The 25,031-nt window shown below is 45.2% G+C and overlaps 1 protein-coding gene across 8 annotated transcripts in view; it reads right to left on the reverse strand.

Annotated features, from left to right (window-relative positions):
* Positions 1-25,031, reverse strand: part of LOC136590921 (bromodomain and PHD finger-containing protein 3-like) — a 192,211-nt gene that overhangs the window by 43,615 nt on the left and 123,565 nt on the right. For all 8 annotated transcript variants that reach the window (XM_066588437.1, XM_066588436.1, XM_066588432.1 and 5 more), the window contains exons 5-6: positions 2,176-2,304; positions 1,772-2,084 (exon numbers count right to left, since the gene is read on the reverse strand). In XM_066588437.1, the coding sequence (XP_066444534.1) occupies positions 1,772-2,084; positions 2,176-2,304 (442 nt within the window). The remainder of the gene's footprint in view (positions 1-1,771; positions 2,085-2,175; positions 2,305-25,031) is intronic.

The raw sequence follows: 25,031 nt of genomic DNA on the forward strand, positions 1-25,031 counted from the left end.
TCATTTTATTCCCCTGCATCTCGTGTGGCATTTCCTTTTCATTTGTGAATACGCTTGAAAAGAAACTATTTAATAGATTTGCCTTCCCTCCATCATCTTCAATGATTTCTGCTGCATTATTCATTAAAGGGCCAGTGGATAAAAAACAAAAAAACACCTGGCTAGGCCGCATCATACTCTATAAGATGATCCTCCCAAAACTAATGTACTGCTTCTGAACTCTACCAATTCCGGTCCCTAAAGCAATAATGTTAAAATTCCAAAACCAACTATTTAACTACTTCTGGGGTGGAAAGCCACCTAGGATTTCCCTTTCAACCTTGGCTCTACACAAATCCCAAGGAGGAGTTGCCCTCCCTAATCTTGAAGCATACCACTGCGCCATTACGATAAATCAATCCCTGTCTTGGATTACGAAATTATCGTCAATCAGCTGGTCAAATCTCGAGGCAGAATTAATTGGTTCCAAGCCACTAGCCTCCATAATCTACGCTAAAATTCTCAACATTTGTCACCTGCTTTATGCCCGAGGTTAAGCCTCCCCTCCCTTTCCTTACCTATGAAAGCAACTGTTATGGGGTAATTTAATCTGAACTTCAGATAAAATTCTAAAAAAAGATTCCCATTGAAACAGAAAAAGAAGTAAAAGGGCCATTTAAACGGGACAATTATCGCTCAAAACTAACGAAATTGAGCAATAAATAATCTGTGTTAATAACAAAAAATTGTTTACTATTCGTTCCACTTCCCATAATCTCTGACTTTCAGTCCGCATAAACAATATTGCTGGATCGTATTGACACGGAGTGTGCATGGATTAGTGAAAGTCATTGACTTGAATTGACTCCATTCACCATGTATTATGCAATCATGCAACGCACACGTAATGCACGGTGAAAACACGGTCATTGACATTAGCTCTTGAAACTGGCATCTTTCTATGCTGGTAAAGCAGTTGGGAACAAGTCTTTTTTGCTAATCTTAAAATACGATAGGAACAAGGTAGAAAGTGTGTAAATGATCTTTTCCCTGACCCCTCATATACATTCTGTTGAGCACATGAAACACTCTACAGTCAGTCTAGGGCAGTGTTTCCCATCCTTTTCAGCCTTGAGGCACCCCTGGGAAAGTTTGTTTGCTGTGGGGCACACCTGCCAAAAAGGAGGTGTGATTATGGGGCATGACTGGGTGCATAGACTATCACAACGTATGATTTTAAATCCGTTATTCCAGTGGCCCCTATAGTATACGTGCCCCTCTCAGTGGCTCCAGCAATAACAGTAAACCCTTTAGTGGCCCTGAGGTAATAGGGGTGTCATAGATGCTTCCGAAGGACCCTGGACTCAAAGGCCCCAGGGCTGTCATGGCAGAATGTCCGTCAACCAATTCCCATGGAGTGGCTTGAAAGAATGTCTCCCCGATCGCAGTATGATGTAATGCTGTGGCATTACATTATACTGCAGGAGCGAAAAAAGAAAAATGAGAATAAGGTTTTACCAAAAGATGGCGGGTGTTCATTTTTGTTTTCTTTTTACTTTACTTGGAAAGTCTTAAAAGTTTTTCAGTACATTATATGGTACATTAAATAGTACCACTGAAAAATACAACTCGTCGCAAAAAACAAGCTCTGATACAGCTACGTCGATGAATAAAAAAAGAGTTATATATTTTTTTTTAAAAGAGGGGAGGGAAAAGCGAAAATGGAAAAAAAAAGGGACCGTCTCATTAAAGGATTTATGTTTTCATAATGTTCCTAAAGTAGCTCTCTCACCCTCTTCCCATGAAAAACGGTAGTAGTCATCAGCATGGGCCTTCTCTGGAAGATGCATCAGTGTGCTTGGATCATATGCAAGGCTTTCTGCTTGGTGCCTTGCATTACATAGTATTGCTGTGCCCAATCGGTGAAGACGTAGAGCAGCTTGGTGAAACACGGTTTCCCGAGAATTGTAGTGCAAGCAGTTAGAAACCATCAAATTAAAGTCATTCTCAAAAGCTAAAAAGGATGAATACTGGTGACATTCTAGTTTGTGACGCATTGTTGAAAAGTCCATGGGATGCAAAACAAAATCCATGTAGTCTGGTACCTGAGAAAAAAAAGTGAATTGCAACATGACATCAACCTATTTGGATCTGTAAACCACATTTTAATAGTAATTAAATATAGAAAGTTGTTACCTCCTTAAGGTTAACAGGTTCGTGAAAGATATTCGCTGAGTCTTTCTCCTGCAACAAGTCCAGAGTGGTCCGGAGGAATACATTGAATGGAGACAACTGCAACTCCATAGCTGCCTGATGTAACTTTACCTGAATAGAAGATAGAAACATAGTAACGTTTGGAGGAAGCAAAAAAAAAAAAAGATATGTATACTGCACTGTAAATGGTTAGTCTCATGTATACTATGCATATTTGCAGGTTTTTTTAAGTTTCACAAAGACCATTGCATTGGTCGAAACGACGTTTTATTTGCAGAGTTAATAAAGGTGCATCTTTGGATGCTAAGAAGTCGTCTGAGGATTCCGGTGTACTGCTTAGTTGACGGTTCTTTGCCTTGAAATTATGGGTAGGAGCTCTCATCCACACACCATACACACATCAGTGGGAAAGAAAAAATATGTAGTATAATGATATATGGAAGAAGAAAAAATGTGTCTATACCCATGTGAAGTTATCGCTCATGTGACATATAAATAGAACAATAAAGATCAATCCTAAGCTGCATTCTACTAGTTTCCAATCAGTCTCCTACATTCCGGAGATTTCTGGAGATGCATCCAGGGATTCCAAATATATATAAGCTTCTCCAGATTATCATTCTCTTCTACCACCAACTCCTCCGTAGTCATCAACTCGTTAACCTCCTGTATCCACTCCATTGTTGTCAGGACCCTTTGCATTTTCCAATATCTAGGTATAACTGAGAGTGCGGGAGTTAAAAAGAAACGCAACAAGTCTTTCTTGACAGACGATATTGAAACAGATAGCATAGACAGGTGACCTATCTGCAGGGTGGGAGTAATTGAACTTTTTGGAATTTCTTTGCAAGTGGAGATCACCATACCTCAAAAGGGCATAATGCTAGGACAATTCCACCAAATATGAAGCATGGTTCCAAGCACTCTACCACACCTCTAGCAATCTGAAGAGACCACGGGGGAAATGCAGTGCCACATAGCTGGACATCTGAACCACCTAGTTATTATTTAATAATTCCTTTCTTGTGCTCTACAGATCATGGACAGCTTGTGGGACAGTAAAAAGGCCCTCACCCACTCCTCGGGTTCAATCGAACATCCCAGGTCATGTTCCCACTTCTTTATAAAGGTGGGGTCTCAGTCAAGGGTATTTACCATAATTTCTTGATAAACGTTTGACACTCATCTAGGTGGGGATGATTCCTTAGTAAATAGTGTTTCAAAGGGAGTGAGTGGAGTCAAGAAATTTGTGTAATTGGATTTTTGTGTAATTGGCAGTGTGACAATTGTATGAGAACCATGATAATGATTTTCCTGGTTGTGCCGCCCTTAGGTGCTCATAAGATGGGACCCCTGTCTCTCTCAAAATGTGATACACTCTAACGTCATCTTTCATAGACCAACCTAGGAAGCTGGAAGCCTCCATGGCAGGAGAGAAATATGGGTTACCAAATAATGGAGTTAACGGTTCCCTCTTATTGGACAGTTCATATCTTATTGCCGATTTATCCCACATTTTCAGGAAATCTTCTGCGAATAGCAAGCACTCTATTGTATTAGGTCTTAATGTCTGTGCCAACCATGGCAAATCCCCCACCTTTGTGTCCAACAAAATTTCTTCTAGACTCACCCATTGTTTGGAAACTCTGTGGAAATGCCAGTCAAACAACTGCATTAGCAGAGGCCAAATGGTATATTTTAAGGTCAGGTAGCCCTTCTCTTCCATCCCCTCTAGGTCTTGTTAGTGTTCTAATAATAATTTTATAATAATAATCTTTATTTGTATAGCGCCAACATATTCCGCAGCGCTTAAATAGATTGGGGGAATACAGATAGACAAAAGTACAAAAATTACAGAACCACGGTTACATAGTAATCAGTTGATCATAGCAATGGGGGTGAGGGTCCTGCTCCAATGAGCTTACATACTACAAGTAATGGGGTGATACAGAAGGTAAAGGGGCTGGAGATATGGCACCATATGGCGAGTTGGAGTGTGAGGGATGCTATACACATAGACAATGGTCAGACATTTAGCCGTGTGATGGCAAAATCGGTATGACTGCAAGGGCAGTTGATGGTGGCTGGCAAGGATTGCAGTCAGTAGGTCAGGGAGCATGTTATCAGGCGGTGTACAGAGGGGTTTGTTTAGGAAATGCGGTATGCCACCGTGAAGAGGTGCGTTCTTAGAGCACGTCTGAAGTTCTATGAGTCCTGGATTGCCCGGGTAGCCTTTGGAAGTGCGTTCCAGAGGACTGGTCCTGCTCTGGAGAAGTCTTTGAGGCGGGAATGAGAAGTTCGAATTAGAGGGGCGTGCAGTCTAGTTTCGTTAGCGAAGCGGAGAGCCCGGGCTGGGCGATGGATTGAGATGAGGGAAGCAATATAGGGTGGCTCTGCACTATGGAGGGCTTTGTGGATGAAGGTAATGAGTTTAAATTGAATTCTGTATTTAACGAGCAGCCAGTGCAGTGACCGGCACAGGGCAGAGGCGTCCGTGTAGCGGCTGGACAGGAAGATGAGCCTGGCTGCTGCATTTAAGATGGATTGGAGAGGGTAGAGTCTAGTGCAGGGGAGGCTGATCAGCAATGAGTTGCAATAATCGAGCCGAGAGTGGATGAGGGCAACAATAAGCGTTTTCAGCGTGTCTGCGGTGAGAAAAGAGCGGATTCTTGTGATAGTCTTGAGGTGCAACTGACATGTTCGGGCAAGAGATTGGATGTAGGGGTAAAGGAGAGATCGGAGTCAAATATGACTCGGAGGCAGCGGGCGTTCTGTCTGGGAGTTATGGTGGCGCCACACACTGAGATGGAGAAGTCAGAATGAGGTTGGTTAGTGGAGGGTGGAAATACCAGTAAGTCAGTTTTAGAGACGTTTAGTTTTAGATAGAGAGGGGACATAATGTTCGAGAAAGTGAACAGTCGGTGATGTTTTGGAGGAAAGGTGCAGAGATGTCACGGGAAGAGGTATATAGATGGGTGTCGTCAGCGTAGAGGTGGTATTGGATGCCAAAACTACTGATGGTTTGTCCAATGGCGGTTGTGTAGATTGAGAAAAGGGCCGAGGACCGAGCCCTGGGGGACCCCAAAAGCAAGGGCTAGAGGAGAGGAGGTGGAGCCAGCAAACGAGACGCTGAATGAGCGGTCAGATAGGTAGGAGGAAAACCAGGAGAGAGTAGTGTCCTTTAGGCCGATAGAGCAAAGCATACTATCCTATCCTACTCCGGTTCCCTCCCCATACACATCGAGTAAATGCTGTTTGTAGTTGTTTAAAGAAACCCTCCAGAGGGACAACGGGGAGTGTCTGAAACAGATATAGCAAGCGAGGGACACCATCCATTTTCAGAACATTAATACGGCCAAACCAAGACAAGGATTTTTTCTCAGAATTGTTTAAATCCTTAATCGTACGTTCTAGTAATGGAAGGTAATTAAAGAATTACAAAGTAATGGAAGATAATATATTGACGACACATCTCTAGCTATATGTGTGCCCAAAATACTTAATGCTACAGTTCCTCCATTTAAATGAGAAACTCTGTGATAAGCCAGTAACCTCCCCGGGAGGTATAGATACATTCACTGCCTCCAATTTTACCATATTAATTTTAAAGTTACTCAATCGGCCAAACATGCGAATCTCCGCAAAAATCGCTGGAAACCAGATACTCAGTTGTGTAATATACAATAGCATATCATCCGCATACAAAGACATTTTGTATTCTTTGGGCCCTATTGAGAGACCGTGCACACTGGGGTTACGCCTCGCCACCGTGGCCAAATGCTCCAACACCAGAGCGAAAAGCAATAGTCCAGTGATATCGTAGTAGACATGAAGATTAATTAGCAAAAAATGTCTATTGATTTGTAATAAACTAGAAGTATTGCGCAGCTGTAGTGATTTAACTCTGTAGAGGCTAATGGCTGCATAATTTCATTATAGTAATTGCTGGACAATGGCATGGTGAAAGATGTGTGGTATAATGTTAGACTAATACAAAGTTCCACAGCAGCCTCTAAGAGTTAAATCATAATACTATATGTATACTTGTATACATTATTGGGTGTTTCCCCAGCTTTACCCCCCCACACACACTGAAACTTCTCAAACAAAGACTGCCACGTACACTGGAATTCCTTTAGCTTGACTGCATGCTGAGAGGACAAAGTCCACACATACACTGGACTTGAGAGAAGGTGGGCAGGGAGGCATGGAATTCTATATGACCCAGCGAATAAGAATATGTATACGTTACTGATGTAATCTGTTATACGCCCATAAAGGGCAGGTATTATGTGTTTCAATAAATTAGGGCTCTGGGGATTGTAACTCCACAGAGCTGGTTGAGATTCAAGGCTGATGACTTGTGTCCGATTGGTTTCTTTCATTATGTGTGCACACTATACAATTAGGAAGCTACAGAATACCCTGAAACCTGCTGGAGAAAAATATGATCCAGTACAATTTGGCGTCCCTTGGTGGGCTGGGTAGATTTATGATTTTTTTTATTCTGGAAAGATACAGAGACTGGCAGATAACACGCAGAACTCAGGGGCCCAAAAATCTACGGAACACGGTAAGATTGCTTTATGTTAATCTACCTGTGTGAGATGACTTCTATCTGTTTATCTGCCCGCCTCTACAGCCAAAGTAATAAATCACTGAAAGGCAGGTAATATTGTTCTGTCTACCCGTATTCTGTATGCTGTGAATATTGTGTCTGAGACAGTTAAAGATTGTGTATACAAGACCAAGAGACAGATTCTGTGAGGGTTAATGTGTCAGAAGGGCCGGGCTTGGCTGTATAAGCCTGAGGGAGCGCGCTCGGGGCGCACTCTTCTATGTAATAGTGCACGGTTTGCTCTAATACACTTGGAGAGCGAGGCCAGGAAAATTTAAAATAGGCGTATGCACTTGTATGATCGAACACGGTATATGCTCTCATACGTAAGGAGGGATACGCAGGGATTAAAATAGGCGTATTTATACTTGTATGATCGAGCGTGTTATGTTCTCATATGTGGAAAGGGATACGCGGGGATTATAGCCGTGGTGTGAGACGGCTTAATACTCCAAATACTGTTAGTCTTGGTCCATTGAATATAATCGTCCGTCTTTGTGTATAGTCAAAGGTCTTGTTTAAAGAATGTGCAGTGCTTGTTACTGGGGGTTTTACTGATAAGAGAGTGGGCTGATGTTAAGCCACTGAGCATTTCCCAGTTAACCCGTCTGTTCCTTTTGTTTTGTGTTTATACAGTTAATGTGCATTGTGATTTGCGAGGTAAGAAGAGATAGGTGGAATCTAGTAAAGTTTTACTGTGTCCAGAAATTTCAAATGGGATAGAATGAGCAGGCAGAATAGAATACGGTATAGATCTAGGTTGTTTAGAGAATGGCGGAAAGGAAAAAAAAAAAGCAAGCAAAGATAAGAAGCATAGAGCATGTAACTTAGTTGGTAAAACAAAGGAATGCTGGGTTGTAGACAGACCACAGAAAAGTTTTCAGAAGATAAGCAGGAGGCCCTAGCAGACAGAAAGGTGCTTCAGATTGCTAGGAGGTGGTATAATGTAGGAAATGGATTCACAAGCAGAATTGGGTAAGGGGAGGAGAAAAGAGTGTAGTGGTGGATGTGTATTGCCTGTATCATGAACAATGTAATGCCTTTGTGTTGACTATAGCCCATCCCTATAATGGCTGCCGCACTTGCAATGTTTTAAAACACCCACATAGTGTGACTCTGCATAAAGTGTGGTGAGCCCTGCCCCCATCCTGAAATTACTTCCCCCCCATGTGCTCACTTTCAGGGTGTGTGGCGTTACTTCCGGCCATTCCAATCCGGGACAGGACTAAGCCCCGCCTCTTCCTCCTCCAGCAGCCATCTTGCCTCCCCTGGGAGATTTGTAGCCCCACCCCTTTCTGCCTCTGGTGGCTATCTTGCTGGAATCAGGAGGCCTACATTCCCCAATGCCACTGTATCCAGTGCTAACATCATGATTATCTGAAGTAAGGTCTTGTTTGACCAGACTTTGTTACACTCCAAAATGTGGCCACCTTGGATGTGTGATAAGTTCAGGGAAACAAACCTTTGTTCTTCGTGAAGTTGCAGCTTAGGGCATATTAGATGACTAAGCTGGTTTGATGATGACTAAGTATGGAAGTTTGGAGTTGATGCATGAAGGACAGAGGCCAGGGACCTATGAGCAGGGGACGCCCTCTCATGGTGTGTTCCCAGGGGCTCTGTTTTCCGCTGCCTGCTTCTCCAATGGATGTTCAGACAGATGGTGTTAAGGAAGGCTCCTATAGACGGAATAATTTCCCTACAGTCACCCAGCAAACGTTTTCCCACAATTTGACAAAGTAGTTTTGGTTTTTATGTGAGAAAGAGGGACTTAATTGCTCAGAGTAGGATGTCAATTCATCCGCTTTCTTTTTAGTTTTTTTCCTTATGTCTTTGTATATTCTAGTGTCAGTCTACACTGAAGCTATAATTTTATTCAGACAGGATAGTGAAAGATGATGTTAAGGAAGGCTCCTATAGACGGAATAATTTCCCTACAGTCACCCAGCAAACTTTTTCACGCAATTTGACGAAGTAGTTTTGGTTTTTATGTGAGAAAGAGGGACTTAAAGGGGTTGTCCCGCGCCGAAACGGTTTTTTTTTTTCAATAGCCCCCCCGTTCGGCGCGAGACAAACCCGATGCAGGGATCAAAAAAAACAAAACAGATAGTACTTACCCGAATCCCCGCGGTCCGGCGTCTTCATACTTACCTTGTTTGGCTGGAATCGGCCCTCACTGAGGCGTGTAGAGTGGCGAAAGGTAAGACGGCAACCATTTACACTGACTCCTGGTATGCATTTGGCATAGCTCATGATTATGGCCCAATATGGAAGGCCAGACAGTTTTTTACCTTAGCAGGACAACCAATTGAGAATGGTGCAGCGGTGCAGAGTCTCATGGAGGCCCTACTACTATCTGGCAGTGGAGAGTTCGCACTGATTCCTACAATGGAGAAGCGAGAGACGACACCCTCGCCGACAGCACAGCAAAGGCAGCGGCCCTCAAGCCGTGGAAGAAAGAAGAAAATATACTGACAGCATGAGTCAGTGGCAAAAACCTGGACATTGACAAAATTTGGACTTTGATATACTAAAGACTTTACAGTTACAAGCCAGCAAGGAAAGAAAGGATAAATGGACTAATATGGGAGCAGCAGAAACAGGACCGTGTATGGTGAACAGTCAACAACACTTGCCTACCACAGTTCCTATATCCCATGATGGCCCAGCTGATGCACGGAAAGACCCGCCTAGTAAAGCTGCAATGACGTCGACGCTTGAAAGAGGACGGGCGACTCCTGGGTTCTCTGTAGCTGCTGCATCATTTGTCCAGTTTAGCATGATCTATGCCATAGGTGAGACAGGGCAGAAGTAAATTTGCCACATCACACTTGCCAGGACCACTGTACGCATTTCAGGGATTGCAAATTGACTACATTCAGCTCCCACTTGTTGGGAAGTATGAATATGTGCTTGTTGTTGTAGATGTCTTTGCAGGTTGGAGGCCTACCCTGTTACCAAGGCAAACAAGTAGGTAACCACAAAGAAGCTCATGAACGAGGTAAACTGTGAATATGGGGTACCAGAAGTGATTCAGAGTCAGACAGAGGTACAAACTTCGCAGGTGAATTTAACATGTCATGTTTGCTCTGGGTATATCCCAGGCCTTTTTTGCACACTCTACCACCCTTAGAGTAGTGGAAAGGTGTAGAGACTTAGTGGCACGCTAAAAAGCAAGATACTTAAAATGACGCTGAGAATGGGGCTACTTTGGAAAGACTGTCATCCGATAGCCCTATTCAGTGTTCGATATGAACCCAGGGGGTTCATGCATTATCTCCCTACGAGATTGTTTGGGCTAGCCCCAAGGCTAGGTTGCTACTATCCCCAGTATTTACAATCTGATGTGTTGACTAAGTATGTGATTTCCGTTGTTAAAGCACTAACCAAAGCCTATGCACAGGTATTCTCTTCCAGACTCAGAGGCAGACATTGGGACACATATCTTGCAGTCTGGGGATTGGGTGTGTGTCAAGAAGTTCCTCAGGAAGCACCCTCTGGAGCCCCGATTTGATGGTCCCTACCAGGTGCTTCTGACTACTGCCACAGCTGTGAAACTAGCCAAAAGACTTACATGGATCCACGCTTCATACTGTAAGAAAGCCTCAGATTTGGGAGACCAGTCTTAGTTGTGCTGAGGACATTATTCTGTTTAGGGCTAGTGAGAGAGGAGGGTGGCAACTGGAATCCTTAGTCGGAAGAATATGAGGGGTATGGTTACCTTCTGGTATAACTCGTCCAACACTCCAGTAGCCGCATATTCCTTCGACTATTGTACTGTGGTCCCGTGTCTAGGCGCAAAATCCCACCGCGGGCCAGATTTAGCTCAGTCCAGCTGGTTATATGACTTATATACCCGGGCAATACAATATGTTTGCGCCACTGATAATGTCTGGGGAGAAGACTGCCGTTATTGGGGATCAGTGGGATGGAACACAGGAACAGACTAGTCCTATAAACCGCAAAATGCCTTAAATAAGAAAGATAAGAGCGGGAAATCCCTAATTAGCCTTAAGAATAATAAGGACAGCGGAAATTGGAAGGCTGAACTTAGTATGTTGCTTGGTTTTAATACGGTTTTTACACTAACCATGGAAAATCCAAGCCCGGGGGACGAGGGGACTTACTGTTTGGGGACATACGGGTACGGGAGGACAGATCTCTTAGGGAAGTTTAAAATAAGGGATATGGTAGATGCTCCCGAATGGAGGCCTTCACTTAGTCGCGTGACGATAATTAACCCCCACCGCCGTAAGATAAAGACCTTAAAGAACATGATGATCCTAGCCGACTCTACGTTCGAGGACACCTTGACAGTAGAGACTGGCTACTCTGATCAGAATCTCTGGTTGGAGTTGATGAGTTACAATGATAACAAGAGCAACAAGTCTAACTGTTGCGTGTGCGGTAGATGTCGGGGATGGTCCCCCTAAATCTCCCTGTAGATGCTGAAGATCGTTTCCTTAGTCTCTTCACGAACATTTCCGCTAATTACACTGCTTGTGAGAAGTGGAAAAAGGAATACTCTATAACTACTTAAGTGTTTTGCACCGGAGAGAGTATTACTGACTACCCTGGAAACTACACCAGCCATGCAAACAGGCAGGGTGGAGGGAGATTTTTGGGGAACTCACCAATGGGTATTGCTCCTCCTACAGTACACTGGGAGGGGAATGGAAGCAGGATCAGGTCCAGTCCTTAGGAGAGGTTTACTGGCTTTGTGGGAACATGAGGTGGAGGACATGCCTGGAAGTTAATTAGACAGGGGAGTGTGCCTTAGTAAAGCCATTATGCTCCTCCACATCCTGTCAGACAATATTGAGGATAATGAGGTTACCCCCAATAGTTACTCTATCTCGATCCAACTCTGCTGTGTTTTGTGGTTTTCTTGTCATGTTGGTTTATCCTTGTTTTCTGCATAGGTACGGCGGTTCCTTCCAGTCTTGTCACTAGGTAGTGTAGGGTCAGTGTTAGCGGCCTGGACCTGTCCACCTTCAGGGCTATCTCCAGGAAGGGACATTGGTGTGGGTGAAGGTCAGGGAGTCCCACGCCGTGCGTACCTGTGCACACTACTAGTATTGTAACATTACACTAGAGCGAGAAGAGAGACTCCTGGTGGTAGTTTTGATCTACACGTGTACATTGACGCCATAGGACAGCCAAGGGGGGTACCTGACGAGTTTTAAAAATTAGAGACCAAGTTAAAGCTAAATTCGAGTCCATTTTTCTGATCATTATGGTAAATAAAATGTTGACCGGATTCATTATGTTTATTATAGTTAGCAGCGGTTTATAAATTACATTAGAGATGCCTTATAGGGACAAGTCGACCAATAGGACCTACCTCGACTATGACTTTTCAAAATAGAATGACCTTAGATATGATTTTAGCTAAAAAGGGGGGTGTCTGTAAGATGATAGGGGAGACTGTACCTACATCCCAGACAACACGTGACCCACAGGTAAAGACGCAGTTGCCATTAAGAAGCTGACCGCACTAACTAAAAGAGCTCTCCTTCGGGACCAGTACTTTTCATGGATGAGCGGGTGGCAAAGGATCCTGGCTCAGATGGGCGTCGCTGTTGTATGTGTACTGATTATCTTTTCCGTTCTAGTCTGCTGTGTTATCCCTGTGTCAGTGAAACCTGTGAAACTGCCGCTGGAAAAAGCCGCTCCCACAATGAGTTTGCTGGATGTATCTCCAGAAAGGGTGGACAAGTCCTACACTCCCTTGAAGACCCTAAATCGAACCTTCAACGCGCTCCAGTTATAGGCTCACGCGCAGAGAACTGTGAAAATTTGACGGGGAAAGTTAGAGAATAGACATTTTAAGGGGGGATTGTAGTAGACACGAAGATTAGTTAGCGTAAAATGTCTATTGATTTGTAATAAACTAGAAGTATTGCGCAGCTGTAGTGATTTAACTCTGTAGAGGCTAATGGCTGCATAATTTCATTATAGTAATTGCTGGACAATGGCATGGTGAAAGATGTGTGGTATAATGTTAGACTAATACAAAGTTCCACAGCAGCCTCTAAGAGTTAAATCATAATACTATATGTATACTTGTATTCATTATTGGGTGTTTCCCCAGCTCTACCCCCCCCCCACACACACACACACTGAAACTTCTCAAACAAAGACTGCCACGTACACTGGAATTCCTTTAGCTTGACTGCATGCTGAGAGGACAAAGTCCACACATACACTGGACTTGAGAGAAGGTGGGCAGGGAGGCATGGAATTCTATATGACCCAGCGAATAAGAATATGTATACGTTACTGATGTAATCTGTTATACGCCCATAAAGGACAGGTATTATGTGTTTCAATAAATTAGGGCTCTGGGGATTGTAACTCCAGAGAGCTGGTTGAGATTCAAGGCTGATGACTTGTGTCCGATTGGTTTCTTTCATTATGTGTGCACACTATACAATTAGGAAGCTACAGAATACCCTGAAACCTGCTGGAGAAAAATATGATCCAGTACAATATATGTAATAGCACCAGCGGCACTCACCAGCTTCCCAGACAGGGCAGGACCCGCGGCCCTGTAGGCGTGCATCCCAGAGCGAAAAGCATTGCAGACAGCGGGAAACCCTGTCTAGCTCTGTTTGCTATTGAAAATGGGGGTGACAGAATTCCGTTAGTTCTCACCTGTGCCGTAGGTCTCCCTTGTAAAGGGCAAAAATCTTCCCCGTTGCCCCTGGCCAACGTGCTCCAACGTGGTCCTTAGGAAACCTCAATGCACACGGACAAAAGCCTTTTCAGTGGCTAAAGATACTATACATAACTGGGGTCTTTTGTTCCTTTCTGTTTTTTCATCAGGAGGACCGTTTTATTGGTGGTGCCCCTCGCCTTCCGTCCCCCTACGAACCCTACCTGATCTCCATGTATTAACACCATCCCTCTATAAGATGTAATGGTACGTCAGGGCAGCGGGGTACTTCTTGCAACTGGACATACCCTTACGTCATGTCAATAGCGCAAGATCATAAGAGATCTCGCGCAATCCAGCGGCTGGAGCTGATAGCCGCCCCCCCCCCCCCCGTTAACCCCTTCCCTCCCGCATTCCACGTAGATCGCGGCACAGGAAGGGTTCACAGATGTTATAATCGCAGAGAGCCCGGCTGGTTGCCATGGCAACAGGACGCCACCTACAGACGTCCTGTATTACTATTGCCAATAATCGCTGTAATAAGCGATAAGGCATTGCAGGAGAGAAGTCCTGCAATGCTTATCATAGCAATTATCGGTGCTATGATGTAAGTCCCCCAGAGGGACACAAATGGTGTACAATAAAAAGATAAAAATAATGTACAAGAAAATAAAAATGTAAAAAAAACCAAAACAACTTTTGGGGAGCTTTTTCTCATATTAGCATAAGAAAATTAAAAAAAAATTAATAGAAATCCCACATATTCGGTACCATCGTGTCCTTAACGACACATACAATAAGTTGGACATGCTTTTTATCCTGCCCGGCAAAGAGGTTTTAAAAAAAAGGTAATAAACTGAGGCAAAATGCTAATTTTTAGCATTTTGCGTCCAAAAAAACATTATAAAAGTGAACAAAAAAGCCGTATGTACCCCAAAATGGTACCAATAAAAACTACAGCTTGTCTCGCAAAACATAAGCCCTCACAGAGCTCAGTCAATGGAAAAATAAAGTTATAGAACTTTCAATGCAGCAATTTAGAAATAAAAAGATTTCCAAAAAGGGCTTTTTCATTGCAGAAAAGTGGAAAAACCTAAAAAAAAAACAAGGAATTTTGGTATCGTACCAACCTGCAGAAAAAAATGTATTGTGTCATTTATGCTGCATAATTAATGCTTTAGGGCTGACACCCACTGGCGTTTTATTCTCTCTTGTGCTGCGAGAGCAAGTGTAAACACTCGCCTCGCAGCGCAAGAAAGACACCGGGATATCGCCAGTATTTTCAATGGGGCCAGCGGCAGCAGCGCTAGCCCCATTGAAAACATAGGGAGAATATCACTGACTTCTGCCGCAGCTGTCAAAGTGCTAAGCACTAAGCTGTAATTGGCTGAGCGCTCAGCCAATCAGCATAGCCCTTTCAGGAGGCAGGGATTTTTAAATCCCCGCCTGCTGAAAGTGCTAGACAGCAGTGCTGAGGAGCCTGAGCGTCGGAAAGGCGAGTTATTTTTTTTTCTTTTTTTAATCAGTTAATGATTATTTTCAGAGAAGGCCTTATATTTCAAGCCATTACTCGAAAATCATACTGCGGGGGTTGCCACAAACCACTGCTTTCAATGGGACTGGCAGCAGCACCGATCCCATTGAAAGCAATGGGTCAGCATGCAGCACTTCTGCGACAGCTGTCACAACTGTGACAGCTGTGGCTGAGAATTATTTAATCCCCGCGGGGATGAAGGAAACTCCCGCCACAGCTGTGACAGCTGTGGCAGAAGTTCGCAGTATTCTCCCTATGTTTTTAATGGGGCTAGCGTTGCTGCCGCTGGCACCATTGGAATCACTGGCGATGTTCCAGTGTTTTTCCAGCATTTTTCTTGTGCTGCGAGGCGAGTGTTTTCACTTGCTCTCACAGCGCAAGATAGAATAAAATGCCAGTGGGTGTCCACTCTTAAAAAATATATATATACTGTATATGGTAGAAATGATGCGTTTTCTCTCCCTGCAATCACAAAAAAAAGAGATTATACCTACCCGATAATCGGGTTTCCAGGAGTCTCCACGACAGCACCACTTGAGATAGCCTCCTCCTGATAGGACAGGAACACACTGAGAGGTTAAAACTTCCCTCCCCCTTTCCCACTTTCCTCAGTGGATTCTAACGAATTGCCCGGGTAGGAGCTTAACTTAAATCTTTACCTAACTGGATCCCTTTTTTGGGGGGAAAATTATATTCTGTAATTTATTTTGGTACCTCCTTTTATTTATCTTCTTCGGGAGGGAATGTACGGGTGCTGTCGTGGAGACTCCTGGAAACCCGATTATCGAGTAGGCATAATCTCTTTTTTCCCCAGTCGTCTCCACGACAGCACCACTTGAGATATACTAACTAAAGTTTTTTCTAGGGTGGGATTGCCACCGAGAGGACCTTGCGGCCGAAAGCCATGTCCTCGTCCTGCTGCACCTTTACCCTATAGTGTTTAATAAAAGTGTGCGGCTTCTTCCAGACTGCGGCCCTGCATATCTGCTCAACCGAAGCTGAACTATGCTCGGCCCATGAAGACGCTACTGCCCTTGTAGAATGGGCTCTAAGAGCAGAGGGGACTTCCTTTCCCAGGGCCCTATAGGACTCTGTAATGGCCAGGCGGATCCACCTGGCTATGGAGCTCTTTGCTGCTTTGCTCCCTTTGTTTGGGCCAAAGAACTGGACAAACAGGTTGTCGTCCCTTCTCCAGTGGCTTGTCGCATTGATATAGCTTAGGACTGCTCTTCTAACGTCCAGGCAGTTTAGGGCTTTTTCTCTCTCATCCTTAGGCTTATTAAAAAATGAGGGAATTACTACGTCTTGGAACCTATGAAAAGGAGATACTACCTTTGGCATGAAGGCCGGGTCTGCTTTAAATACTAATTTGGTGTCCATGATCTTCAGGAACGGGTGGCGAATAGACAGGGCCTGCAACTCGCTAACCCGCCTTGCGGAGGTGATGGCCACCAGGAAGACTGTCTTAATCATGAGCATTTTTATTGGTAATGCTTCGATCGGCTCGAATGGTTCCGCTAACATCGCCTTCAGGACCCAATTAAGGTTCCAGTCTGGAAACATATTTGTGGGCCTAGGTCGTAGTCTAGCTGCTGCCGTCAAGAACCTGCTGACCCACCTATTCTCTGCGAACCTGGTGTCACATATAGCGCTAAGGGCTGCAACCTGAACCCTCAAGGTACTTGGAGAGAGGCCCATCTCTAGGCCCCCCTGCAAGAACTCTAAGATCAAGGGGATGTCCGGGAAAGAGTCCCGGGAATCCCTTCCCTGTCTCCATAAGGAAAACCTTCTCCAAACCTTCTGGTAGGTAAGGTGGGTTGTCTTTTTCCTGCTTGACATTAACGTCTCAACCACTCTCTCTGAGAACCCCTTTCCTCTCAGTGTGGATTCCTCAAGATCCAGGCTGTTAGGTGGAGTCTGTCTACGCGTGGGTGGTTCAGTGGCCCTTGTGTTAGCAGATCTGCCCAGGTAGGAAGGATGACTGAGTCCTGGATGCTCAGAGTTGTCAGAAGGCCGAACCAACTTCTCTTGGGTCAGAAGGGGGTCACCAGGATTAGCGTGCATACCTGTGTTCTGAAATGCTGTAAGACTCTGGAAATCAGCGGTATTGGAGGAAAGGCGTACACAAGCCTCTCTCTCCAGTCCTGGCCTAGGGCGTCTATTGCTCTAGGACTATCCCCTGGCCGGAAGGAGAAGTTGCTCACTTTGGCGTTCTCCCTGGTTGCGAATAAGTCCAATTGTGGGGCCCCCACCTGTTGGTCAGGATTCTGAATGCTTCCTGGGAAAGAGACCATTCTCCTGGGTCTATCCGCCTCCGGCTGAAAAAAATCCGCTTTTTGGTTCAGCACCCCCTTCAAATGTGTTGTCGAAATCGAAAGGATCCGGCCTTCTGCCCAGCGGAAAATCTTCTGCGCAATGTTTTGCAGGGCGGAAGACCTTGTGCCGCCTGGCGACGAATATGGGCAACCGCGGTGGTATTGTCCGACAGGATCCTTATATGTTGGTTCCGTAGTGAGTTTCCTAGCTGCTGTAGGACCCTCCAAACAGCCTGGAGTTCCCTGCAATTTGAAGATTGGTCTCTTATCTTTTGTGGCCATGGACCCTGGAGGAACTGGCCCCCCACATGCGCTCCCCATCCCCAGGCACTTGCATCTGTTGTGATGTGCGTGGCTTGGTTCTGTATCCAGTGGACCCCCCTCCGCAGGTTTGCTGGGGATGTCCACCAGCGCAGGGATACTTTCACTGTGTTCTGGATGTACATTCTTGTCCCTAGAGAGGACTATCTTTTGTCCCAGACTGACAGGACTGAGGTTTGCAGGGCTCTGGTGTGGGCCTGGGCCCATGCTACCCCTGGAATGCACAACGTCATGCTTCCTAGGAGGGACATGGCTTCCCGGATTGTGCATGACTGTCTCCGTAGGAAGGTTTTGACCAGCCGCCGGATCTTTTGCACTTTTGCTACGGGAAGGAAGGAGCATTGAGATTCCGAGTTGAGTGTTATACCCAGAAATATCTTCTCTTTGTTGGGATATAGGCTGGAATTTTCCCAGTTTATGATCCACCCTAGGAACTGGAGAAGTTCGAGCACTATCGCCAGGTGTTCCGCTAGAAGCTCTCTGGACCCTGCTACTATCAAAATGTCGTCCAGATAGGGTATTATCAGGACCGATTTCTTCCTCAGGTAGGTATGCTCCGTCTTAGTAGGCGTAATTGTTGCACTGAGCCTCCCGTGGTGACATATTTTCTTCTGGGGAGGGATATCAGTTCTATCTGGTATCCCTGCTGTAGGATCTTTGGGATCCATGTGCCCTCGCAGATCGTGGCCCATCGATCCGCAAAGCTCCCCAGCCTTGCCCCCACTAGGATGGCGTCAGGGTCTCTGCTTTGGATCCCACTGGTGGGGGTTAAAGAGGAAATTCCTTCCTTTGCCCCCCTTGGGGTAACTCCAGCGGCCCGTCTTGCCTTTGCCTCGATAAGTCTCGGGCTGTTGCGCTGGGGCCCGAAAGAAGGTCTTCCCCCTCTGTTGTTTTTCTTCCGGGAATCCCCTCTTTCTGTCGGCCGCCTTCTCAAGGATCTTGTCTTGGTCCGGTCTGAACAGAAACTGGCCATAAAACGGGAGGGTGCATAGCTTGTTCTTAGAGGCTAAGTCGCCCGACCACGACTTCAGCCATAAGACCCTTCTGGTCGAGTTAGACCGGGCTGTAGCTTTAGCTGAGAGTTTAACTGTCTCGGCCGCTGCGTCTGCTAGGAAGTTTGTGGCCATCCGCAGAATAGGGAGAGAGTTTAAGATCTGTTCCCTTGGCGTCTTATTTGTTATATGTAGCTCCAGCTGTTCCAGCCATACCCCCAGAGTCCGCGCCACGCAAGTGGCTGCGATCCCTGGTCCAAATATGTTCGCCGCTGCCTTCCACGATTTCTTTAGGAGGCCTTCAGCCTTGCGATCCATTGGATTCTTTAATTGTGCGGCATCCTCAAAGGGCAGGGTCGTCCTCCTAGCTACTTTGGCCACTGGGACATCTACCTTGGGTACCTCCTCCCAGCTTTCGCATACTTCATCCTCAAACGGGTACCTTCTTTTTACCCCTCTAGCGGAGAAGAAACCTGCGTCGGGTTTCTTCCACTCTTTTTGGATTATTCTGGTAATATTCTTTTGGACAGGGAAGGTGTGCCTACGCCTCTCCCCCAGTCCCCCGAATATCTCATCCTGCAGGGTACGTGGTTCTCTGGACTCTTCCATTTTTAGCGAAGCCCTGACCGACTTAATCAGTTCTGTTAAGTCGTCCTGGTGAAATAAATATTTTTTATAGTCCTCATCGTCTGAGGACTCCTCGGGTGCAGGTTCCTCTTGTTCCGACCCGATTGAGCTCTCGGAGTCGGAAGGCTCTTCAGGAATATACGCCTTTTTCTGGCGTTTAGCCCCTGCTGGCGGCGCTATCTGCGACGTTAGAGCTGATCGAACCTTCTCCTTCACCAGTATATTCTTCAGGAATATACGCCTTTTTCTGGCGCTTAGCCCCTGCTGGCGGCGCTATCTGCGACGTTAGAGCTGATCAAACCTCCTCCTTCACCAGCTTTCTAACATCCTCCATGAATCCCCCCGATTCCTCTTTGACTAGCCTAGCTACGCACGCCTCTGGTACGTAGCTGGCAGTCTTGTCCCGCACTCCAAGCATTTTTTGAGCTTTGTTCTGGGGGGGACGTCTTTCTTATCCCCCTGACAGATAATAGCGTTTTTTGCGGGTAAGCATGCAATATTCCACATACAGTCTATTGGACTTTGCATCATATTTTTTGCCGTACTGGCTGAAGTTTCAGCAGTCTCTGGTGCTGGAGCACTCATCAGTATACCAGTGCTGCAGACACCCACTGGTAGTGCGACCTGTAGCGCTGGCTCCACATCTTTACTTCTCTCAGGTACCTTTTTTTTAAATCTGGCGCTCCTGTGCCAAGCCCCGCCCCCTCCACGCACCTCCTGACGCGAGCGCGATGATGTCACCGCGCTGGATACGTGACGTGGCGCCCCGCCCCCTCCGATGCCGTCAAAGGGCTTCCTGGAGCGCCGCGCTCGGTCCATACCCGGGGTGGAGGAGGAGGACCGGGGCTCCTGCTTTGCACCCCCTATGGGCCGCTGCGGAGGAACCTGGCCCGGGGGATACCGCCCCATGTGGCTTCCCGGGAGTCATCTGGCTGGAGGGGAGGACAGGCTGACCCACTGCCCTTCGATTCGCCCGTGAGTATAGCTTCCGGCTGGCGTCTCCACCAGCCCCTCTCAGAGATTCTGCCTCCTGGCAGGACAGGAAGACACTGAGGGGGGGAAGGGGGGGAGCTTTTAACCTCTCAGTGTGTTCCTGTCCTATCAGGAGGAGGCTATCTCAAGTGGTGCTGTCGTGGAGACGACTGGGGAAAAAAAAGTTTGCAATACAATCTATGTACCCAAAAATGACGGTGATAAAAACTACAGTTCGCCACGCAAAAAACAAGCCCTTTTACGGCTGTGTCAACTGAAAAAGAAAAAAAGTTATGGGTTAAAATCTGCCGAAAATCATTGCGTCGTTAAGCCCAAAATAGACCATGTGCTTAAGGGATTAAAGATGGGAGGTTAGCACATAATCTATTTACCGTTAATTAAAGAGATCGGTCTATAACTAGCGCATATAGATGGATCCCTTCCCAGCTTTGGGATAACTGTAATAAGTGCGAATAAAGAGTGAGCTGGGAATGGGGAAGATGGAGATACACTATTGAAAGCTTTTGTAATAAAGGGTAACAGCTGTTCCCCAAAAGTTTTATAAAAGCGGGGAGTGTACTCATCCGGACCCGGGCTTTTCCCTGCTGGGGTTCCCTTAATAACCACTGCTACTACTTCTACTGTGAAATCCTCCTCTAAGGATGATTTAATCTCTGTTGAAATATATGGTAGAGGGTTCTCTTGAACATATTCTTTTATTTCGATATCCAGCTGATCTAGAGGCAACTCAGAGTATGGTCCTTTTATATTGTATCTGTATCTAAAAGTATTTATATAATATCTATGATAGTATTTCTGCAATTGCCCCGAGTGTTGGGTCATGAATTTTAGTGTTTGCAGGCGACATAATGTGGGGGAAAAATGTGTGCAACGTTCTGGGGTGTAAAAGCCTTGCTAGTGGTCAGCTGCATTTATTGGCATTTTCATAAGCATATTTTTTTATGTTGTCTGTATTTGGTATATTTTTTGTCAAGGAGGGCCTTAAGCTCAAACCTAGTAGTAATAAGATCATTCAGCCTGTTAGGTGTTTGCTTGCTAGACCGCTCTGCTCTTTATACCCCGCCTGTCATCAAGGAGCGGGATACAGCTGTATCCCACTGTGAATTCCTGATAACTGATCTTTCAGCATGCGGAAAGATCAGCAATCAGTGACGGCTTAACGAAAACTGCACAATGTCAGTGGAGTTAGACACAACGATTATCACTCAAAGGGCGGCTTTGAGCGATTTTTGAGCAAAAATCGTTGTGTCTAAAAATGGCCTTTAGTTTTGTATCTTGGGTAGTAAATTAACTACTGTAGCTGAATTCACTTTTTCTAACAGGGATGCATGTTTGATGAGCACCCCACGTAGCACACATTTTAACCCTTCTGGTTTTCCTAGGAGGCTTACTCTTTCTGCCATTATACAAGGGCGCTATATGCTATAAAGCCAGTACTGCATGAGGTGACACGTTGAATAGGCTCCGACAGCAGAGGCGCTGGCAATATACAGTAAGAGAACCCTGACAAACATCTTCCAGCATCGGAGCTGCACAGCCTTAACCCCTTAGTGACGAAGCCGGTTTGCGCCTTAGTGACGGAGCCAAATTTTGGAAATCTGACATGTGTCGTTCAACACAGCATAACTCCTTAAAGGTTTTGCATATCCAAATGATTCTGATATTGTTTTTTCGCCACACTTCATTTTGGTTGTAAAAAGAGACCGATATAATTTGTGTATATTTATTAAAAGTACCAATATTGGAAAAATTTAGAAAAAATTGTCATTTTTTCACATTTTCAACTGTAATATCTCAAATATGTCTAAACATACTGTACAAATTTTTGATAAGATATATATTTCCAACTGTTTACTTTATTCTGAATGCACATTTGAAAAACTTTTCTGGTTTTTTTTAACCATTTAGATGACGTACAAATTTAACATTACTTTTCAGCATTTTGAGGAACACTTTGTTTTCCTGCACCAAGCCAAGTTTGCAAAGCCTCATGAGTGTCAGAATAATAGATACCCCCCAAATGACCCCATTTTAAAAACTACACCCCTTAAAGGGGTTGTCTCGCGAAATTAAGTGGGGTTATACACTTCTGTATGGCCATATTAATGCACTTTGTAATATACATTGTGCATTAAATATGAGCCATACAGAAGTTATTCACTTACCTGCTCCGTTGCTGGCGTCCCCGTCGCCATGGTGCCGTCTAACTTCGGTGTCTTCTTGCTTTTTTAGACGCGCTTGCGCAGATGGATCTTCTTCCTTCGGCTGGTCTCGGAAGCATCGGCGTTTTGGCTCCGCCCCCTTCTACGCATCATCGCGTAGCTCCGCCCCTTGACGTGTGCCGGTTCCAGCCTCCTGATTGGCTGGAATCGGCACGTGACGGGGGCGGAGCTACGCAATGACGCGTACAAGGGGGCGGAGCCAAAACGCTGATGCTTCCGAGACCAGCCGAAGGAAGAAGATCCATCTGCGCAAGCGCGTCTAAAAAAGCAAGAAGACACCGAAGTTAGACGGCACCATGGCGACGGGGACGCCAGCAACGGAGCAGGTAAGTGAATAACTTCTGTATGGCTCATAATTAATGCACAATGTACATTACAAAGTGCATTAATATGGCCATACAGAAGTGTATAACCCCACTTGCTGCCGCGAGACAACCCCTTTAATGTATTCACTGAGGGGTGTCATGAGTATTTTGACCCCACCGTTTTTTTTCCAGGAATTAATTCAATTTATAGGAGAAAAAATAAAATTTCATATTTTTGCAAATATGTCATTTTAAAGACATATTTTTTTCCTATAGTGCCCATGAAAATGAGGATTTACAACCCCAAAATAGATACCCCTGTTTCTCCCGTGTTCAGAAATATACCTATTGTGGCCCTAATCTTATATCTGGATGCACAACGGGGCCTAAAATGAAAGGAGTAGTCAGTGTCTTTCAGAACATAAATTTTGCTTGAAGGCGTTTTAGGCCCCATAGCACTTTTGTAGAGCTCTTGAGCGGCCAAAACCAAAGAGAACCCCCACAAGTGACCCCATTTTGAAAACTAGACCCCTTAACGAATTTATATAGGGGTGTACTTCCCATTTTGACCCCATAGTTTTTGAATGAATTCAACCAAAGCAAAAGGAAAAAATTGTGATTTTCGTTATTTTGTCAATTCTGTCATTTTAAAAACAGCTTTTTTTGTACAGCACACATGAATGAAGGCTTGCACCCCAAAATGGATACCCCTGTTTGTCCCATGTTCAGAGACATACTCATTGTGGCCCTAATCTTTTGTCTGGATGCACAACGGGACCTAAAATAAAAAGGAGTAATCGGTGGCTTTCAGAACAGAAATTTTGCATGAAGGTGATTTAGGCCCCATTGCCCACTTGTAGAGCCCTTGAGCCGCCAAAACGACAGAGAACCCCAACAAATGATCCCATTTTGAAAACTAGACCCCTTAACGAATTTATCTAGGGGTGTACTGTGTATTTTTACCCTACAATTTTTGAATAAATCTAAGCAAAGCAGTAGGAAAAAATAACAATTTTCATTTTTTTGGCAGTTGTATCAATTTAAAAAATGTTTTTTTTTGTACAGCACACATAGAAATGAGCACTTTCACCCCAAAATGGATACCCCTGTTTGTCCCATGTTCAGAACCATACCCCTTGTGGCCCTACTTAAAGGACACATGGCCCTACTTAAAGGACACATGGCTAGACCTATAAAGTAAGGAGTAACCGTTGGATTTCAGGGTACAAAGGAATAAATTCCAGGCCCAATTGCCCATTTGTAGAGCCATTGAGCGTCCAAAACTATAAAGAACCCCAACAAATGACCCCATTTTAAAAACTAGACCCCTTAATGACTTCATCTAGGGGTGTATTGCGTATTTTGACCCTACAGAATTTGAATGAATCTAAGCAAAGCAGAAGGAAAAAATTACGATTTTCATTTTTTTGGCAATTTTGTCAATTTAAAAACTGTTTTTTTGTACAGTGTACATAGTAATGAAGACCTTTACCCCAAAATGGATACCCCCGTTTGTCCCGTGTTCAAAAACATACCCCTTGTGGCCCTAATCTACTTAAAGGACACATGGCAAGGCCTGTAATGGAGGGAACACCCGTTGGATTGCAGGGCACAACTGAATACATTCCAGGCCCCATTGCTCACTTGTACAGAATAAAAATTGACACCTTAATCCCCCCCCCACATACACACACTCCGCGCCCTTTTCGGCGTTCCCCAAATCTTAGATAAAAGTAATAATGTGAACTGTGTAGTATTTCCAAAGACAGGGGTAATTACGGAGCCTGGTTGGGATGGGTACATGGGGCAATAAAACAGTGTATCCTCCCATCTCTCATGCTTTTTGGGGGTATTTCGTGACCTCAGTAGCGCGTATGGGGTGTAAAAAGTGGCACTCTGTGAGTCTCCGTAAGCTTGATGAGGTGCGGCGGTCTCACACAGAAGACGCTCAACAAGGTGCTCCTGGAACTGCAGGAAGGCAAGCGTTCCCAGGGCTTCTTGTAAATTGCGTATTACAGGTAGCGGTCTGAATAACGCCAGGCTTGCGCAGCCGTAGGTGGAATCCGCTTGTGGAGGCCCGCAGCGGATCCCAGCTGTGAGCCCGGCTGTGACCCTGTGTACGGCCACGTAATGTACTGCGCATAACTGCCTACTCACACAGGCGGTCATGCGCAGTACATTTTTTTGTTTTGTTTGTATTTCCCGCACCGTTGCTTAGCGATGACACGGGTACCCGCAGCCCGTATACAAGGTAGT

Source organism: Eleutherodactylus coqui, unplaced genomic scaffold (genome assembly GCF_035609145.1).
Source record: "Eleutherodactylus coqui strain aEleCoq1 unplaced genomic scaffold, aEleCoq1.hap1 HAP1_SCAFFOLD_89, whole genome shotgun sequence".
Taxonomy (NCBI): Eukaryota; Metazoa; Chordata; class Amphibia; order Anura; family Eleutherodactylidae; genus Eleutherodactylus; species Eleutherodactylus coqui.